This window comes from Squalius cephalus (genome assembly GCF_949319135.1).
Source record: "Squalius cephalus genome assembly, chromosome: 14".
NCBI lineage: Eukaryota > Metazoa > Chordata > Actinopteri > Cypriniformes > Leuciscidae > Squalius > Squalius cephalus.
The window spans coordinates 8,527,076-8,544,429 of NC_137135.1; the positions used below are offsets into that span (position 1 = coordinate 8,527,076).

The 17,354-nt window shown below is 40.0% G+C and overlaps 1 protein-coding gene across 4 annotated transcripts in view; it reads left to right on the forward strand.

Annotated features, from left to right (window-relative positions):
- Positions 1-13,651, forward strand: part of hdx (highly divergent homeobox) — a 29,250-nt gene extending 15,599 nt beyond the window's left edge. For all 4 annotated transcript variants that reach the window (XM_079892335.1, XM_079892336.1, XM_079892337.1 and 1 more), the window contains exons 10-11: positions 11,986-12,108; positions 12,192-13,651. In XM_079892335.1, coding sequence (XP_079748461.1) covers positions 11,986-12,108; positions 12,192-12,341 — 273 coding nt within the window. In that variant the 3' untranslated portion in view covers positions 12,342-13,651. The remainder of the gene's footprint in view (positions 1-11,985; positions 12,109-12,191) is intronic.
- Positions 13,652-17,354: the final 3,703 nt, after the last annotated feature.

Here is a 17,354-nt window from a genome sequence, read left to right on the forward strand (position 1 = left end):
AGCTTCACTGAGCCAGGTTTCAGTGAAGCACAATGCAGCAGAGTTTGAAAAGTCCTTGTTTGTGTGGGTGAGGAGAATAAGTTTGTAGGTTTTGTTAGGAAGAGATTTGATATTCGCAAGATGGATACTTGGGAGCACAGTTCGGAAGCCGCGTTCACAGAGCTTAACCAGCGCGCTGATGCATTTCAGCCATTTGCGCCTGACTACGCGTTTAGATAGCACCACTGCTCCAACAAAACGTTGGAAAAAATGAAAAAATATTGTCTGGTATGTGTTGCCTAATGTTCAGTAGTTCGTCTCTGGTAAAACTGATAGAAAACAAATTGACTAAACATAACAAACAAACAAAAAAAGCTCCACACCGAGGCGAATTCATTTAATTAATTAATTCATTTGATGACTTTTTGTCATGAGTATCGTTGAAATGGTATTTGACATAGAAGTAGGTTTCTGAAATTAAATTGGCCAAAAAAATCTTGTGACATTGAAAGTCAGTTTGCCTATTTGATTTTGGGACACTGAAGGATTCAGAAATCATTCCCCTTCTTGCAGTTCCAGTCCATACCCAAATTACATAATTTCTTCTGTGGAACACAACAAATGTCCAGTTGGATGAATTCAGCAGTATGGCTGTATAGGGACTCCCTTCCTATGCTTCTTCTCTCATTGTACCAAAGTAAAAGGTGCAATTGTGTGCTTTATAAAGCTTTAAAGTGAGTCACAATGTGCTGCTGTTGTATTGAATTTATCCAGCTGGATATTCATGAAATTATCACAATTTGTGTTCTGTAGAAAAAAGATATTCATTTGAGTTTGAATTGGAACCGCATGGACAGGAAAAATAATTCTTTCACCTCTGAATTCTTCACTATCCCAAAATACAGGCTTCATACTGGTTTGGAACAAAATGACGGTGAGTAAATGATGACAGAATTTTTGGGTGAACTATTCCTTATATTCTTAATTTATTAACTGTTATTACAGCACAGTTTCACTAGTTTGAACTACGCAGCACGGCCCAGTGGATAAACAACGCATGCTCAAAGAAGTTTACTCCCGGTCCCAGACATGTCAAGTCAAGTCAAGTCATCTTCATTTATATAGCGCTTTTAACAATGTAGATTGTTTCAAAGCAGCTTTACAGAGATAAACGTATAATTTAAGGTAACAGAGAATGTTTTGGCTTTATAGCGGTTCTTTAATAAAGTTATTTTACAGCTAAAGTTAGTTTTGATTGATTCGCTTCCGTCGCAACGATCATTTGTTATTAAATTAGGTGCCGCCAAGAAGACACCATTCTCTCTACACAAACTTTAAACGCGATCCTGTGAGAAACGCTGATGGCATTCACATGCGCATTAAGAATTGGTTCTATAGTTATGTGCGTTTGAATATATGTGTGCAGGTTTGTTATTCCCTACAAACCAAGCCTAAACAAATTACTGGTGTTTCCTTATAGTTTTGATTCAGAATTTTATTTTATTTTATCAATTCGGGGTAGGAACGCAAATTGAGTTTTCCCGACGACGCTTTATCTGTAGAGTGGGAAAGGGATCCTCCATAGGGAGAGACTAGTTGGCACTTCAGCACTGCGTTGTCATCGGTCCAGGCGAAGGGCCTTCGTCAGATCTGGATACGGCCTGGATCCGGCAGGCTGCGGGAAGACCTCGGGATAAACAAAGACACTAAAATTAGCGTAGATGCCATTCTTCTCATGATGTAACAAGTACATCAGGATTTATGGAAAGTGTTCCCGGTTCCAGCTGACCTAATCTATGCAGCCTAACACTGAATTATAGAAGTCTATAATGTATTATGTGAATGCTAGGTCAAAGAGATGTGTTTTTAGTCTAGCTTTGAACTGACAGAGTGTGTCTGCTTCCCGGACAATATTAGGAAGATTGTTCCAAAGTTTTGGTGCTAAATAGGAAAAGGATCTACTGCCAGCAGTCGATTTTGATATTCTAGGTATTATCAACTGGCCGGAATTTTGAGATCGCAATAGACGTGAAGGACTATAATGCGTTAAGAGCTCGCTCAAGTACTGCGGAGCTAAACCATTTAGTGCTTTGTAAGTCATCAGCAATATTTTAAAATTGATGCGATGTTTAATAGGGAGCCAGTGCAGTTTTGACAGAACTGGGCTAATATGGTCATACTTCCTGGTTCTGGTAAGAACTCGAGCTGCTGCGTTTTGAACTAGCTGTAGTTTGTTTATTAAGCGTGCAGGGCAACCACCCAGTAGAGCATTACAATAATCTAGCCTTGATGTCATGAAAGCATTAACTAATTGTTCCGCATTTGTCAATGAGAGCATATGACGTAATTTAGATATATTTTTAAGATGGAAAAATGCGGTTTTACAGATACTAGACACGTGACTTTCAAATGAAAGATTGGTATCAAAGAGCACACCCAGGTTCCTAACCGACGACGAAGACTTAACAGAGCAGCCATCAAGTGTTAGACAGTATTCTAGGTTATTACGTGAGGAAGTTTTTTGTCCAATAATTAGAATCTCTGTTTTTTCAGAATTTAGAAGTAGGAAATTACGAGTCATCCAATTTTTTATATCAGCTATGCATTCTGTTAATTTAGTGAATTGGTAAATTTTGGTTTTGAAGAAATATAGAGCTGAGTATCGTCGGCATAACAGTGGAAGCTAATTCCATGTTTCCTAATGATATCTCCTAATGGTAGCATGTACAGAGTGAAAAGCAGCGGTCCTAGTACTGAGCCTTGTGGTACACCATACTGAACTTGTGATCGATGAGACATCTCTTCATTTACTGCTACAAATTGATAACGGTCAGATAAATATGATTTAAACCATGCTAGTGCAATTCCACTAATGCCAACATAGTTTTCTAGTCTATTTAAAAGAACGTTGTGGTCAATGGTGTCAACACATCATTATTATCACATCATTATTAAACAGCGCAGCGACATCCAGTGAAAAGCGTTTCCATTTGACACACACCTCTTTGTTACAAACCACAAATCACTCAATGATCAAAGTATTTATGAATCAGATGAAATGGCCCCCCCAAATCAACACCCTTACAAACATTTATAATGAATGTACTGTATTAACACAGTCTGTATTTACCATGGTTTGGCCAGAAATGCGAAATATTTGTATTGAATATGATGTTTGTCACGGATGGCTACTAACAGGAAGAGCACGACAAAGGAGAATTTAATACCAATAGTCTTTAATCCAAAAGCTCCCATCCTGGAGTCCTGGCAGGTGACCAGGATGATGAGGGCAGGCTAAGGAGCCTCCAGGACGGTACTGGCAGTACAGGAGACCAGGGAGGCACCGGCAGCACAGGGAACCAGAGAGGAATTCTCAGATTCTCAGGAATGACCTCCGTGGCTGGGAGAGTCTGCAGCTCTGGGATGGCCTCCATGTCTGGGAGAGCAGACGAATGGGTGGCTCTTGGGCAGCCTCCGTGAGATTCCAGCTTGATTCCAGCTTGACCCTGGCACAGTATGTGGATGTTGATACTGGCTATTGTGTACTACTGGCTAAATGGCACCTGTACCTTAATGTTTCAACCTGTTGGACAAACTGCATCACTTCCCACCTAATGCCTGTGTGACAAATCCCAATAAATGATTCACACCATGTTTGTTCATCTAGGCCAGGGTGAAGCTTGGGTTCTTTGCCACTGTCACCTTTATCTTGCTTAATTGGGGACACTTAATATTCAGTAATATTATTGACTTAACTGCACTGACACTATCAGATGAGACACTCCAAGCCCATGACTTCACCTCGGCCTGTCAACCTATTGGCTCCTCGCTCCCTCGGCTCCACCGTGATCCATCATCTTTCAGGCTCCACTGGGCTCCTTCATCTGGCAAGCACCACCTTGGTCAGGTGTCACCCTGTTTTCGCCACAGTCTTCTGGGTCTCCTGCTGCACCTCAGCCTTCCACCCCTTTGGCTCCACTGGGCTCTTCTTTTGTCCTGGCTCCCACTGGCTCCACCTTGGCCCTTCAGACCAGCAGTGTTGCCCTGTGTCCTCGTCCCTTTGGCTCCGCCTGGATCTCCACCTGTCCTGGCTCCGTCTCGGATGGTTGGTGGGGTCTTGCTCAACCATCCCCTCTATGGTCATCTCCTCTTCCGCTGGCCCTGTGGTAGTCTGCTCCTCCAACGGCTCCTCTGCACACTCTTCCTCCGACTCCTACATGGTTCCCCCCCTCTCCAGTCCTGCCATAGACTATTCTGTCCTGGGGCCCTAACCCCCTTTCCCACCCCCTTATAGAGACCATCACCCCTCCTGTCACTTTGATGCAGCTTTTTGTTTATGCCACAAAGAGGCGCCTACTGGGAGGGGGGAGTTCTGTCACATTTATGACCTGTATATAGTTTCTTTGCTTAGTTTGTCTCTTTTCATTTGGTTGTCATAGTTATGGATTTGGTTTCCCTTGTTACTGATTTTGTTCACCTGTGTCTTGTTTGTTTCCTCATGTAGCCTTTTGTTTATAGCCCTCAGTTTCATTTGTAGTTAGTTTGTTCTTTCTCAGTCAATGTTTGGTTTAGTTTTCCATGCTCCTTCATTGACCTGTATTATCTAATGTTTATGTTTTCATAAAATCCCAATCTCCCCTCCATGTTGAACCAAGCCTTGACATTAGGGGCTTTCGCACCGGAGGAACCATTTTATAGTTCCTAGAACTAATGCTGGAAGTATTCGCTTTTTGGCATGTTTGCACCTCAGGAACTAGGAATGATTTTAGTTCGAGGAACTCCTTTTGGGGACACTATATTAGCTCCTACTTCAGAGTAGGGTCTAAACCAGCACAATAGGAATTACCAGTGATGTTAGTGTACACTGATTGGCCGAACACATGCAAAAAACACTGGCACCAACACAATTTTATTTTAAAAGGTGTGTGCACAGATTATAGCCTATATTTTTACTCCACAAACAAACTCTATGAACATGGAAAACAGTGATAGATGGACCTCAACCTTTACACTAAGGAGAAAATCCAATGCAAATTTGAGGGAACCAAGTGAAACATGATTATGTATTTCTGCTCAGCTAGCGACATTGGACATCCACCACACGGCAAACGCTAATACTTTTTCATATACTGTCTACTTTCTTTGTATAACAGTTCTATCTAATAACGTATTAGACAGGACTGTTAAACAGATCGTAAACTAAAGACGTAGAATATGAGCGCTGTGTGCTCAAGATCTGGTGTTCTCAGCGACATCAAAATAAAAGTCTGCCCCGTAGTCAAAATAAAAGTCACAACAACAAGCGTGGCTTACGTCACTTCAGAGTTCCTACTGGTGGTGTGAATCCAACCAGGAAAATGGCCCTAGGGGAACATTTATTTCTTGGGGAACCACTGTAAGGCCTGCCCAATCGGCCCAACGTCAGTTTCCGATAAGCAGGTGAAGGTTACTGCATGTTACTGTCTTTTCAGCGTGGCAAAGTAATTTAATTCCAATTCAACTTTTTTCTGACTCCATTTGATCACAACCTTGAATTTAGGTCAGAATGCCAATTGGTTATTGGTCATTTATATAATAGTTTAGCAATACATTTGATTATTCTAGTTAACTCTTTACTTTATATTTTACCCGTTCATATTAGGAATCTATGTCACTTTGAGGTCCTCACGCCGACCGTTTAATGCGGGTCTCACGATCACAAACTCGTCAGTTTTGGTCACTAAACAGAGGTAATTGGCTAATATCTTAGATGGCTGCATTCACGCTTACACAATCAAAGATATTTTTGTATTGCCTCCCTTGGTTTGTATACACTTGAATTAAAGTAACGTTTCAGACAGACAGGTCATGGCCACTACTACAGATATAAGCCAACCAATATTACTTCTCTGAGAGTAGCTTTGGTTTGGCCATGCCATGGTTTCCCACATACACCTAACTAAAGTAACATTACATTAAACAGAGGTAAGACTCACCCTATTTAGGTTGGTCGAGCAGCAGTTTGCTCTCCTAAACGGAAATTCCCTTTTTGTCTTTACAAAACCAAGTACACTTGAATTAGAGCCAAATATTAGCCGAAACTCTAAAATCGCAGTTAGTTCCTATAACTAAGTTCATAGATTTACCCGGTGCGAAAGGGGCTAGTGTGTACTCAAAGGTCAAGAGAAATGCAATTTCAAAATGTGGGATTCTAGATCACTGCTTTACACAATGCAGTAATGATGACAGTAAACAGAAAACTAAACATTATAATATGTGCCTGGCCATGAATAACTTTTTTTCTTTTTTTATCTTTTTTTTGTGACCACATAACAAAGAATATAATTTTCAGCTTCATTTGAAATTAGTCTACACATTGCTGACACGTTTGTTTTTTTCCAGTGAAAAGCATTTTTCTAGTTTTTCAGTTGTAGTGCAGTAATATTCAGGGTGATTGTTGTGTTGGTTTAAAATGTTATGCTGGGTTAATATGCTCTGAGTGTTGAGGTAAAAAAGAAGCAGAATAAAAGGATGGAGTGTTGAGCTACTGCACGCTTGTTTCAGCTGTGTTTTCTTTTATTAGTACTAGTATAAAATACAACAGTGATGCACCACTAATCACTGGATTCTCTCAGTAATTTGTAATACTCTCTCCAAATTTAAACAGTAAAATCACTTTCACATTTACTTGCACAGTCACTGTCAAATATGTCTTTGCCACACACTTAATTGATCCTGTTGCTATTTTTTAACCATTTGTTCACATTTGATAAACTATTCTTTCTTTTGCCTCTTCCAAACAGGGGACATTCCTATGTTCCCAGGGTTCTATGTTCCCCAGATTTATATAGCACATAATGAACACGTGAAAAAGGGTCCTGTGTTTCCAATGTCCTATGTGTCCCAGATTTATATGGCACATAAATGTAAATTTAGGTTTAGCCCCATAAAACCTAGAGTAGATTTTATAAACGTGCCCTAGAAAAAAACATTACTGGTGTGCATCTTGAGACAAAACAATGGCACTTCCACATTTTAAGATATGTCAGTGCAAGTTGGTTTCAGTTAAAACAGCTCAGACATGCATTTTATTCCAGGACTAGGCTTAAGCCTTGTCTTTAAAAATGGGAGAAAATGTTGCTACCGTGTTTTTATTTTTATTTAAAGCTGCAGTCCTTAGCTTTTTTGGGTTAAAAATTATCCAAAATAACTTTTTGAGCAAGTACATAACCAGCGAGTGTTCAAAACTATCTGCTTGCCTTAGCTCGATTCAAATGGTAAGCTTGTAATAATGTTTTTAATTCTAGTGGTACTGGTGGATTTCCGCGGGAAATTCGAGCATGTCTTTGCGCCATTACGTCACATCTGTCCGCATAAAGATGTAGTCTCGGCTAGTAGGCTATATTGTGTGTGAGGATGTTGGAAGTGGAGATTTATAGCCTTTTCTCACAGCACTTGATATAATTAAAATCAATTTGATGGCGGATCCCGAAAGGTTCAAACGACAATCACCAGTGACAACTGGAGATTCACCCGAACAAACGCGAAAGACTTCGGAGAAAAAAAGAGACTACAACGGGCCCATGCGAAAACAAGGACAAATATCGGAAGGGCATTAAATGTAGTCACACAATGCTGATGTTGTTAACATCAACAATTTGAGAATAAAGTATAATTTGCACGGTTTGACGTGATATAAGCAATCGTTGGATTTAATTGGCGCGATTTACTGCAATGCTTTTTTCCCTTAGTTGGTCAGAACAAAAGTGGATGTTACTTATTTCTTCAGACGACATTTTACGGTGAAAATTCTTATGTTGGTCATACTTCCAAAAAGTAGAATCTGTGATTGTGAATGACAATATCCACACCACCACCGCGGTGATTGACAACCGCACGTTCTCCTCAAAACATTGGATTCATCTGCGCTGTGCCATGCCGAGGCACAACCCACGTAAAGTTGATAATTCTGCAAATAACTGCAATTGCAGATTTTGAACGGAGATGGCGACAAAGAGGAAAAACTACGGACTGCAGCTTTAATTTTTTTTATGATGAAGTGCTGGCTACGGAAGCCCTGAACCGCAACGTAAAAAAAAACAAAAAAACATTCTAGCATTTTGAGTTTAAAGTTATAATATTACTAAAAGTCTAATATTAAAGTAATATTATTATAAATTAAAATTAAATTAATATAAATTAATATAATTATAAATTAAAAGTCTAATATTTTTAGATTAAAGTCGAAATATTTTGAGAATAAAGTCAAAATTATGCGAATACAGTCTTCCGTAGAAGTTCTTATTTATTTATTTTTGTAAAGAAATGTGCTCGTGAAGTCGAACTGCTTCTGCCATGGATCTAAATCTAATAGTAGCTTTTTACTTTTATCTGGGCTTCTAACAAACAGAAATTCTACAGGTGCTAATAACAACATGGCATTACCATTTGTTTTAGGATGCCTAGATGAGCACGAAGACACCGCCGGGTTAGGTACCACAATCCTGGTCCAAACTTTATGTGGCACCTTGACTCGATGTCTGCGTGTTTTCGTGCTCGTCTATAGGCAACACCATCTGGGTCGAGAACACTTAACAGTAACCGTACTGTCTCCCTCTTCACCGTAAATCCTTTCTGGATACATTTTAAGTGCATCATTCTGTACCCAATCATTTGGCCGGATCCCATGATTTCCTCAGATATAAAGCTGGATTACTCCCTCCAGTCTGAAAAGCCTGTAAAGTCTATTCCGGCGCATTATATTTTGTAACGTCCTAAAACAAATGGTAATGCCATATTGTTAGATTAGCACATGTAGAATTTCCTTTTGTTGAAAGCCCAGATAAAAGTTATTAAGATAAAAAGCTACTATTTTGTTTAGATCCACATCCGAGGCAGTTCGACTTCACGAGCGCATTTCTTTACACACATACACAAACATCTACAGAAGACTTCTCGTAATTTTGACTTTATTCTCAAAATATTACGACTTTATTCTCGTAATGTTTAGACTTTAATCTCGAATTGCTACTTTTTGTTTTTGTTTTTGTTTTCGTTGCGGTTCAGGGCTTCCATACTGGCAACCACAGCTGCTGGTTTTTTTTTATTTTACAGGTTTATTTTTTAGAGTGTGGGAACCTGAAAACAATTTTCCCATGCTTTGTATTTGCTTAACACAACGAGTTATTGTGGAACTCACCAAAGGGGTTTTCTGTTCCTGTCGTAGGGCTCTCACTGTAATAGTCCTTATCTTGAGGGATATAAACAAATGGTTGGATTAATGGAAAAGGTCATAGCTCCCTTATAGGTTTAATATATAGGTACTAGACTTTGCAATGAATGACTGAATAAACAGGGCTTATATAGGCACAGTTAACAGGGTAACGACAAACAGGTGGAAGTGATCAAACAATAATGAGTCCGGGCAATGGGTTATGGGAAATGCAGTCCTTGATGATATATCAAATAGGACTGGGACAATAAATCGATTCATCGCGATTCGTGGATAGATTCCAGTGTTTCTGAATGCATCGCCATTCTCTCTCGAATCGATTCTGAGCTTAGTTTTTAACAGCAGATGGCGCTCTAGGTTAGTTTTTAACTGCACACAAATGCTCACGAAGAAGAGCGCTCGTGCGTTCGGCTGAGTCTGAGAATGTACTTGCACCTCAGAACGCTTTTATGACACAAGATTAATGTAAACAGCCCACTGCAAACACCCTTGTACTTTGCTTGAACCTTTTCGAACTTTATGAATGATTATTTTATAGAAGGTTCAAGTGGTGTGTGTAAGCAAGGCATTGGAAGCCAGCAGAGTACGGCTGTTTCTAAAGCATGAAGTGCCATCTGAGGTTAAAGGGGAACTTGGCACCTATTTCAACTTAATAAATCCATTTAGAAATAATTTGGATGGTTAAATAACCGGTTATGGTGAGAATGGTGACTTTCCCCGCACCCCCAGCATTCCCCGGCGGAAAACCAACCTTGCAACATGGGGACTAACGTCCCGGTAAGTTGGAAATAGGAAGTCTCGTGAGAAACAAGAACGAGCGAGAAACACAAACTGCTTTACGGCAATTCAACATAAACACACACGCCATATGATACTGTGTATGATGTATTACCAAGGGGGTAATCCAGCACCTGGAAAGCGTACCTTCCCTGGGGGCCGCCATTGGTTAGCAAGCCATCACCTGCTGTTAGCATTCCATTGACTCCCATTCATTTTGGCGTCACTTTGACAGAGAATAACTTTACATCTGAGGCGTTTAAAGACTCATTTTTTATTTCTAAAGAAACATGACAATGTATAAAAGGTTCCATTACCTTGTATCTTACGTTATGGCCCCGTAGAAGCAGTTTTTGTAAAAATAGGCTAACGATTGCGTCTTAATCATCAGTAGAGAAATTACTGTATAGACAGGAGGAGAATCTCGCAGTCAATCGGGGGGACGTGGAAGCATAAAGTCCGATAAAGTCAAGGGAGAAGCCCATGGCTTCTCATGGACAGCTCCTACTCACGGTCTCAGCAAGATTCGGAAGGGAATGATTCAGATTTCGCTTGGCACAGCTACTAGAAGACTTACAACTGTCAGACAGGTTGCTCACGTCACATCTACGTCATCAAGCTCAGTTTGAGTCTGCGCAGTACGCTCAGCCATCAGGAATTGAGTGCTTCTAATTGACTTCACTTTTCTCCGTTGAAGTCTATGGGGTCGCTGTATCCATTTCTTATACTGTCTATGATTATTACCCACCTCGGTAGACATAGCTCCACACGAAGTTGGCCAGCTCCCATAATAACAAATGCACATGAGCAGCGGTAGAAAGGGGGAGGAGGTTGCCGCAAGTGAGATTTTGTTACGACAGTGTTGTGAAAGATACGGCCCACAGCTGTAGGGGGAGCTCGTTGAGAAAACATGCGACAACAAAAGGGAAAATCAGCGAAGAAATGGCTAGAGTTGCCATGTTCCCCTTTAAAAACTAAGCTCAGAATCGATTCGAGAGAGATGCGTTCGGAAAATCTCAGAATCGATCCAGAATCATTTCTCGATTCACGATGCATCGATTTATTGTCCCAGCCCTAATATCAAATATGGAAGGAGTGCCCTCTGATGGCTATCATAGGCACTCCAGCTGGTGGGCGTGACACTGGGGAACATAGAACCATTTTTCATGTGTTCATAATGTGCTTTATAAATCTGGGGAATATGGAAACCTGGAAACATAGGCATGAACACAACTAAAAACTTCTCTCATCACTGTTCTCATTAGGAAATCTGGCTTGGATCCTTCTTAGCTGAGCAGTTTCAGACCTACCTCAAAACCTGTGTTCTTATCCAAACTGAATATGTAGACTTGCCTCTTAGCTACAATCTCATTGGCTTTCTAAAAATGTTTGTTACTCTTTCAGTCTGGTTTTTGCTCTTCCACCACAAAGAAACTACTCTCCTGAAGACTGTCAGTGATCTTCTTCTAGCAGCTCAGTCTAGTTGTCTTAGGTCTTGAACTAAGCATCACATTTGATGTACTCTGCTATCAGCATCTCACTAATAGACAACACACTCTGGACTTTTAATAACTTAAATTTTGCACCCTTGCATCTTAGTTCATCTCTCCATGTATGCGAGGGAAGTAAATAAGGGCGGAGGAATCCAAGGAAGACATTTGTAAATTGGATTTTTTGATTTCTCAAGTGGCACTTCACATGACATGACCTGTTGAAATGTGTGAGATTTATATTTAATTTAAACTTCATTGGTAAAACATGAATTAAAACTATTGTGACAGATGTGAAGGGGGAGGAGAATTTATACATGTCAAGTGTTTCCACAAAACCTCCTTCAAGCATCCTCAGTAAGCTTTCTCCATCCTTGATCTTACCCTCCTCACAGTGCAATTTTACAATTGATATGTCCTTCATCATGGGCAACTTTATTTATCACTGAGGCTAAAATATCTAACTGATTAATTGGAGATGAAATATTGTGGAATAATAGTTTAAATATTGTTGATTTGTTCCCTCAGAATGAAGAAGTGCAGTTCCTTGAGAGTGAGCTGCAGAACCAGAAACAGAAGTTCTCAAAGCTGAAGAGCTTCACCAAAAGCCTGCTGATCGCTGTGAAAAACAAAGACAGAAAGAAACAGCAGGTAAGGACACTCAGTTGGGTTAAACTTTTAGACAGCGATGAAGGAAATCAAATCTTGATCAGTGTGTTTGTCTGTGTTCTCAGGAGCTGTTAGCCAGTCTACCTCAGAAAGTGAACGAGGACTGGGACCTGGGCCTGGAAAATCATAGCATGTCTGGCATAGAGACGCCCACCATCCAGAAAGAGTCCTCTGTATCAGAGGAGGAAGGGGACACCGATCAAATGAGACTATAAATGCAGGGCAGCTTCCACCTCTTCTGTTACTCACATGTGCCACATAGTGCCTGTGGAAACGAACCAATAACTGTTGGACCCCACAAGTCATTTTCTATAGCATATCAGACTGCCTTGGCCAGGTCCAGTACTATCAAATAAACGCCACTATCAAGTCAACACAAGATCTGTCTTATTATTTTTATGATGACTGGAAGCATACAATGTTCTAATTGAGATTTTAATTAAGCAGTTTCAAACAAGCAAGAGTGCATTTCTGGGATGCGTTTCCCAAAGCCAACTATGGTTGCAGGTTACAGTTCAAGAGAACTTGTGATCATATTTGGCCAACGATGGTTTTGGGAAACGCACGCCTGAATGTTGGCACGCCTGGGATTTGGCCATGGCTGCAGGTAATTGCAGCTGTGCTGATATTCAGAATGACAGTATGATTCTATAAGCAAGTAACTTGTGTTTCCCAGTTGGTTTGGGTTTTTGTTCATTCTCAGTGAAAACAGCTGTGTCAAACTGTGCATGTCAGCAAACCTCTGGAAATGTGTATGTGAGTTGAGCGGAGAGTCTTATGTAGTCACATACAAATATTGCACATATTGTTCATCCGCTACCCGCCCGCATCCCCGCCCGTGAATTTTAGGAATGTCACAATCCACCCGTTTTAGCCACTTTTTATGCGGGTACCCGACCCGTTGCTGGACTCTAATAGTGTTTATGTGCCAGCTGATAGCGACATTATTTGACTATTATGGCATTTCTTAGATTTTTGCTATCTAAAATAACCGTTTTATTTTTCTGGTAAATTAAATTAAAAAAGTAGGCTATCTCGTCTCCTCGTTTGTCCACTTCTGTCTTTGTTGACACCCGAAATGTGTGCAAACCATAGACAGTATATAAGAGGTGCAAACAGAGCGGAAATACTGGGCAGAAATGAACTAAAACTTCTTCTTCTATGTTTTGTGGCGGGTTGCAACCATAAAATGACCTAAAACTTAATCGCAATTCATTATTTATTCGGCAAATAACGTTTCCATCAGCGTTTATCGCATAAGCCGTATATCGATCAAGATAAAATCTGATGAGACCGACCGTATTTCATTTGAGTCGATATTCATGAAATTCAATCGAATTTTACTGTTTCCATAAGGCATTTTTCATTTGATATCACTTAATTCGGATAAAAACGTGTGGATGGAAACATAGCTAATGTTACAACCACCTGGCTCTAGGTGATGCAACATAAAAAGGGGAGGCCACACATGGAAGTCAATTTAACAGACAAACATTTAATCAGAAGTAAATCTTAATGTTAATGCAAAGAACTAAAAGAAAAATCAATCCAGGACTGAAGGGGAAAAAGGTGAACGGCACCAGCAGACTTGCTATATACCTTAGGGTACGTTTACACGACAACGATATGCTTAAAATGGAAAAAAAATTATTTTGTAAAATAAGTGTAAACGTGTATAAGTGTAAGTGTGCACTAAGTGTAAATAGCCTGTCTTGTTGGCAAAGGCTATTTACACTAACCCCACCCACCAATGTCTGGTTGGGCCACACAAGATTAAAGAAGACGCACACTTCTCAGTGTTTACGGTGGCGCAGGCCATAGGGAGTATGGCGTGGATAAGCTGCCTTTGACCCAAGTTCGAGCCCGCCTTTTACCGAACTTGCTTGTCTCCATTTTCTCATTACATATCAGATCAGAAAGGCATTAACTTTCAATAAAAATGAGAAAAAAAAAAATTAATAGTGGAAATAAAGTGCCCAACAAGTGTTTAATAATGAAGTGTTTATGGGGTAGGTGTAAGGAGAGCTTTACTGTCCCAATAAGGCGGCATCCATTCAATAATTTTAATAAATATAGTAATTTACACTCTATGCTCTATTACTGAGGTGCAAATAGTATCTGACACTATTTATAAGTATAAAAAGCATCTAACATCTATTTGCACTAATTGCAAAGAACTGCTACTTTTAGGCTAGTGTAAACATATATACTGTATATGTATATATATATTGCTATTTTCATTTAGTGTAAATATCGCTAAGAAATTGCTGTTATCACTTGCTGACGAATTATTCTGATACACAGAAGACAATGATGTAGACCGACAGTTCAGAGAACAATGGGCAAAAAAGTAACTATGCCTTAATTCTTTCTGTGTTAAACTGACGTGTGTTGTTTGTTCAGAGACTGTAGGCTATTGCTCTATTGCTCTCTCCTTGCATGTACAGATGCAATTTAACAGCCAGCCAAACTCCATCCATAAAGTACAGACGAGTCAGGATTCATCTTAGTCTTTGCCGTTTAATAAGATGCCAAGTACATTATGAATTAGGAGTAAAACTGTAAAAAACAGCAAATAAACAATAATCAGAACAATTTTCCAATGACTAAAGAACATTCATGTAGTTCTGAAAATACACCAAATGAAATCAGTGTCATAAATTTACTTAAATGGGATTGTCAGATAACAAAGAAAATAGCAATAAATACAAATATTGACTCATATAGTGAAGTTATCGTATCAAAGTAGAATGGAATCAACACATTGAATGCTACACCAAAGAAAGGCTAATAGCTAAAGGCTATCACCAAAATTACATTAAATCAAAGCTTAGAATAAACTTATCACAAATATATGCAAATATGTATCATAAAGCATTATGTAATGAAGAATTAACTTACAGATGATGCTTTTACAATCGCAAAACAAAGGATGACATCCAAAGATTGAGGATAAGCTGACTGTGTGAAATGTGATCACTTATTTTTCTAGAGAACTGCCAACTACAATCTGAGTTATATTAAAAAATCTTTATTACTTAAAAAAAAAGCTTTATTATGGCAGTGAATGGCTGTTTCTGTTTTGAAGTCCATAAAAGTGCATCTAGGAAGCAAAGAGGATAGAGCAAAACAAAACACCGGTCAGGAATTAGAAGTCTAAAACGGGAATTTTTAGAGATATATGTCGGAAGATTTCGATAAAAGAGAAGAGGGGCTTGAGTTTGTTGTGAGAGGCGTCAAAGCTTACACTAATCCTACATCCTATGTCATACATCGTCAAGTGTTACTCTTTTGGCGTAAGTTGACTTCCTTCATCCATGTCGAGATGTCCGCCAGACAGCTTGAGATCCGTGCAGCTACTGTGGGATCATCTGGTTGAAATGAGAGGAAGAGCTGTGTGTCATCAGCATAGCAGTGGTAGGAGAAACCATGTGCCTGTATGATGTGTCCCAGTGATGTGGTGTAATGGAGAAGAGGAGGGGTCCAAGAACTGAACCTTGAGGAACCCCTGTGGTCAAGCTGATGTGCTTTGGATACCTCGCCTCTCCATGCGACCCTGAAGGATCTACCTGTGAGATAGGACACAAACCAGTGGAGGGAAGTTCCTGTGATGCCCAGAGATGAGAGGGTGGACCGAAGAATCTGATGATTCACAGTGTCGAAGGCATCAGACAGATCCAGGAGAATGAGAACTGATGATCTGGAAGCAGCTTTTGCGATCCGCAGGGCTTCTGTGACCGACAGCAATGCCGTCTTGGTTGAATGCCCTTTCTTGAATACAGGTTGGTTGACATCCAGCTGGTTGTTCAAAGACGGGAAAGATGATACTTGGTTGAAAGCAACTCGTTCAAGTGTTTTCACAATGAATGGTAGGAGAGAGACAGGTCTGTAATTCTCTACGAGTTATGTGTTTAATGTTGTTTTCAGGGTTACCCGAGCCTGCTAGAATACAGTAGATGGGAGGGGATGGGTTCTAGAGGGCAGGTGGTAGGATGACTGGAGAGGAGAAGTTTAGATACTAACATTTACACATTTATGCATTTGGCAGACGCTATTTATCCAAAGCGACTTACATTGCATTTCAAGGTACACATTTTATATTCTTATCAGTTCTTGCTTTCCCTGGGAATCGAACCCATGGCCTTGGCGTTGCAAGCGCCAACGCTCTACTGTTTGAGCTACAGGAAACTATTTCTGCCTCGGTTAGTGGAGGGAAGGAAGAGAGAAGGTTATTGGCTGTGGGAGAGGTTGGTCTGGGTTCCTGTGTGTGTGGAGCTGAGAAGTGACTGCTGATAGTTGTTGTTTTATTGGTGAAGAAATTAGCAAATTCATCAGCAATTAAAGAGGAGGTGGGTGGTGGAGGTGGACAGAGGAGAGAGTTGAATGTCTTGAAAAGTGTCCGTGTGTTAGAGGCGCTGTTAATCTTGTGGAAATGTGAAGATTTCGCAGCATGAACTTCAACAGAAAAGGAAGAGACCAGAGACTGATACATACTCAGGTCAGATGTGTCTTTTGATTTGCGCCATTTCCTCTCCGCTGCCCTGAGTTCGGTCCGGTGTTCACAAAGAACATCAGATAACCAGGGGTTAGAGGGAGTAGTGCGTGCTGGCCTGGAGGAGAGAGGGCAGATATTGTCTAGAGAAAAAGGTTAAGTGGAATATAAAGTATCCGTTGCGGTATTCACATCCAGAGATGAGAATTGTGAGGGTGAGGGAAGAGAAGATGACACAGCAGATGAAAGATTGAAAGTAATGAAGAAATGATCGGAAATGTGCAGAGGTTTCACCAAAATGTTGCCTGTGATGCAGTTGCATGTGCAAACAAGGTCCAGTTGGTTGCCTGATTTGTGAGTACTTGTGGTGATGAGCTGTTTGAGATCGAATAAGGCTAGGAGAGAGATGAAATCTGTTGTATAAGGCTTCTCTAGATGAATGTTGAAATCACCAAAGACTACAAGTGGAGTGCCATCCTCAGGGAAAGAGGACAGCACATCATAGAGAAGAGTGAGTTGAGTATTTCCAATTGTTAGAAATGAGAAATATTTAAATGAATTTTTTAAGTGGAATTTAATAATTAATTTATTTGAAATAAAAACAAATGTGTAGGGTAACAGCCATGGCTTTTTCCAATTAGCATCCCTTACAAAGGAATTCCAATAAAAATCCCTTATTGGAATAACTTTTTTTACTTTTTCTTCTTCTGGTCTAATATCTTTATTAGTGCATTTA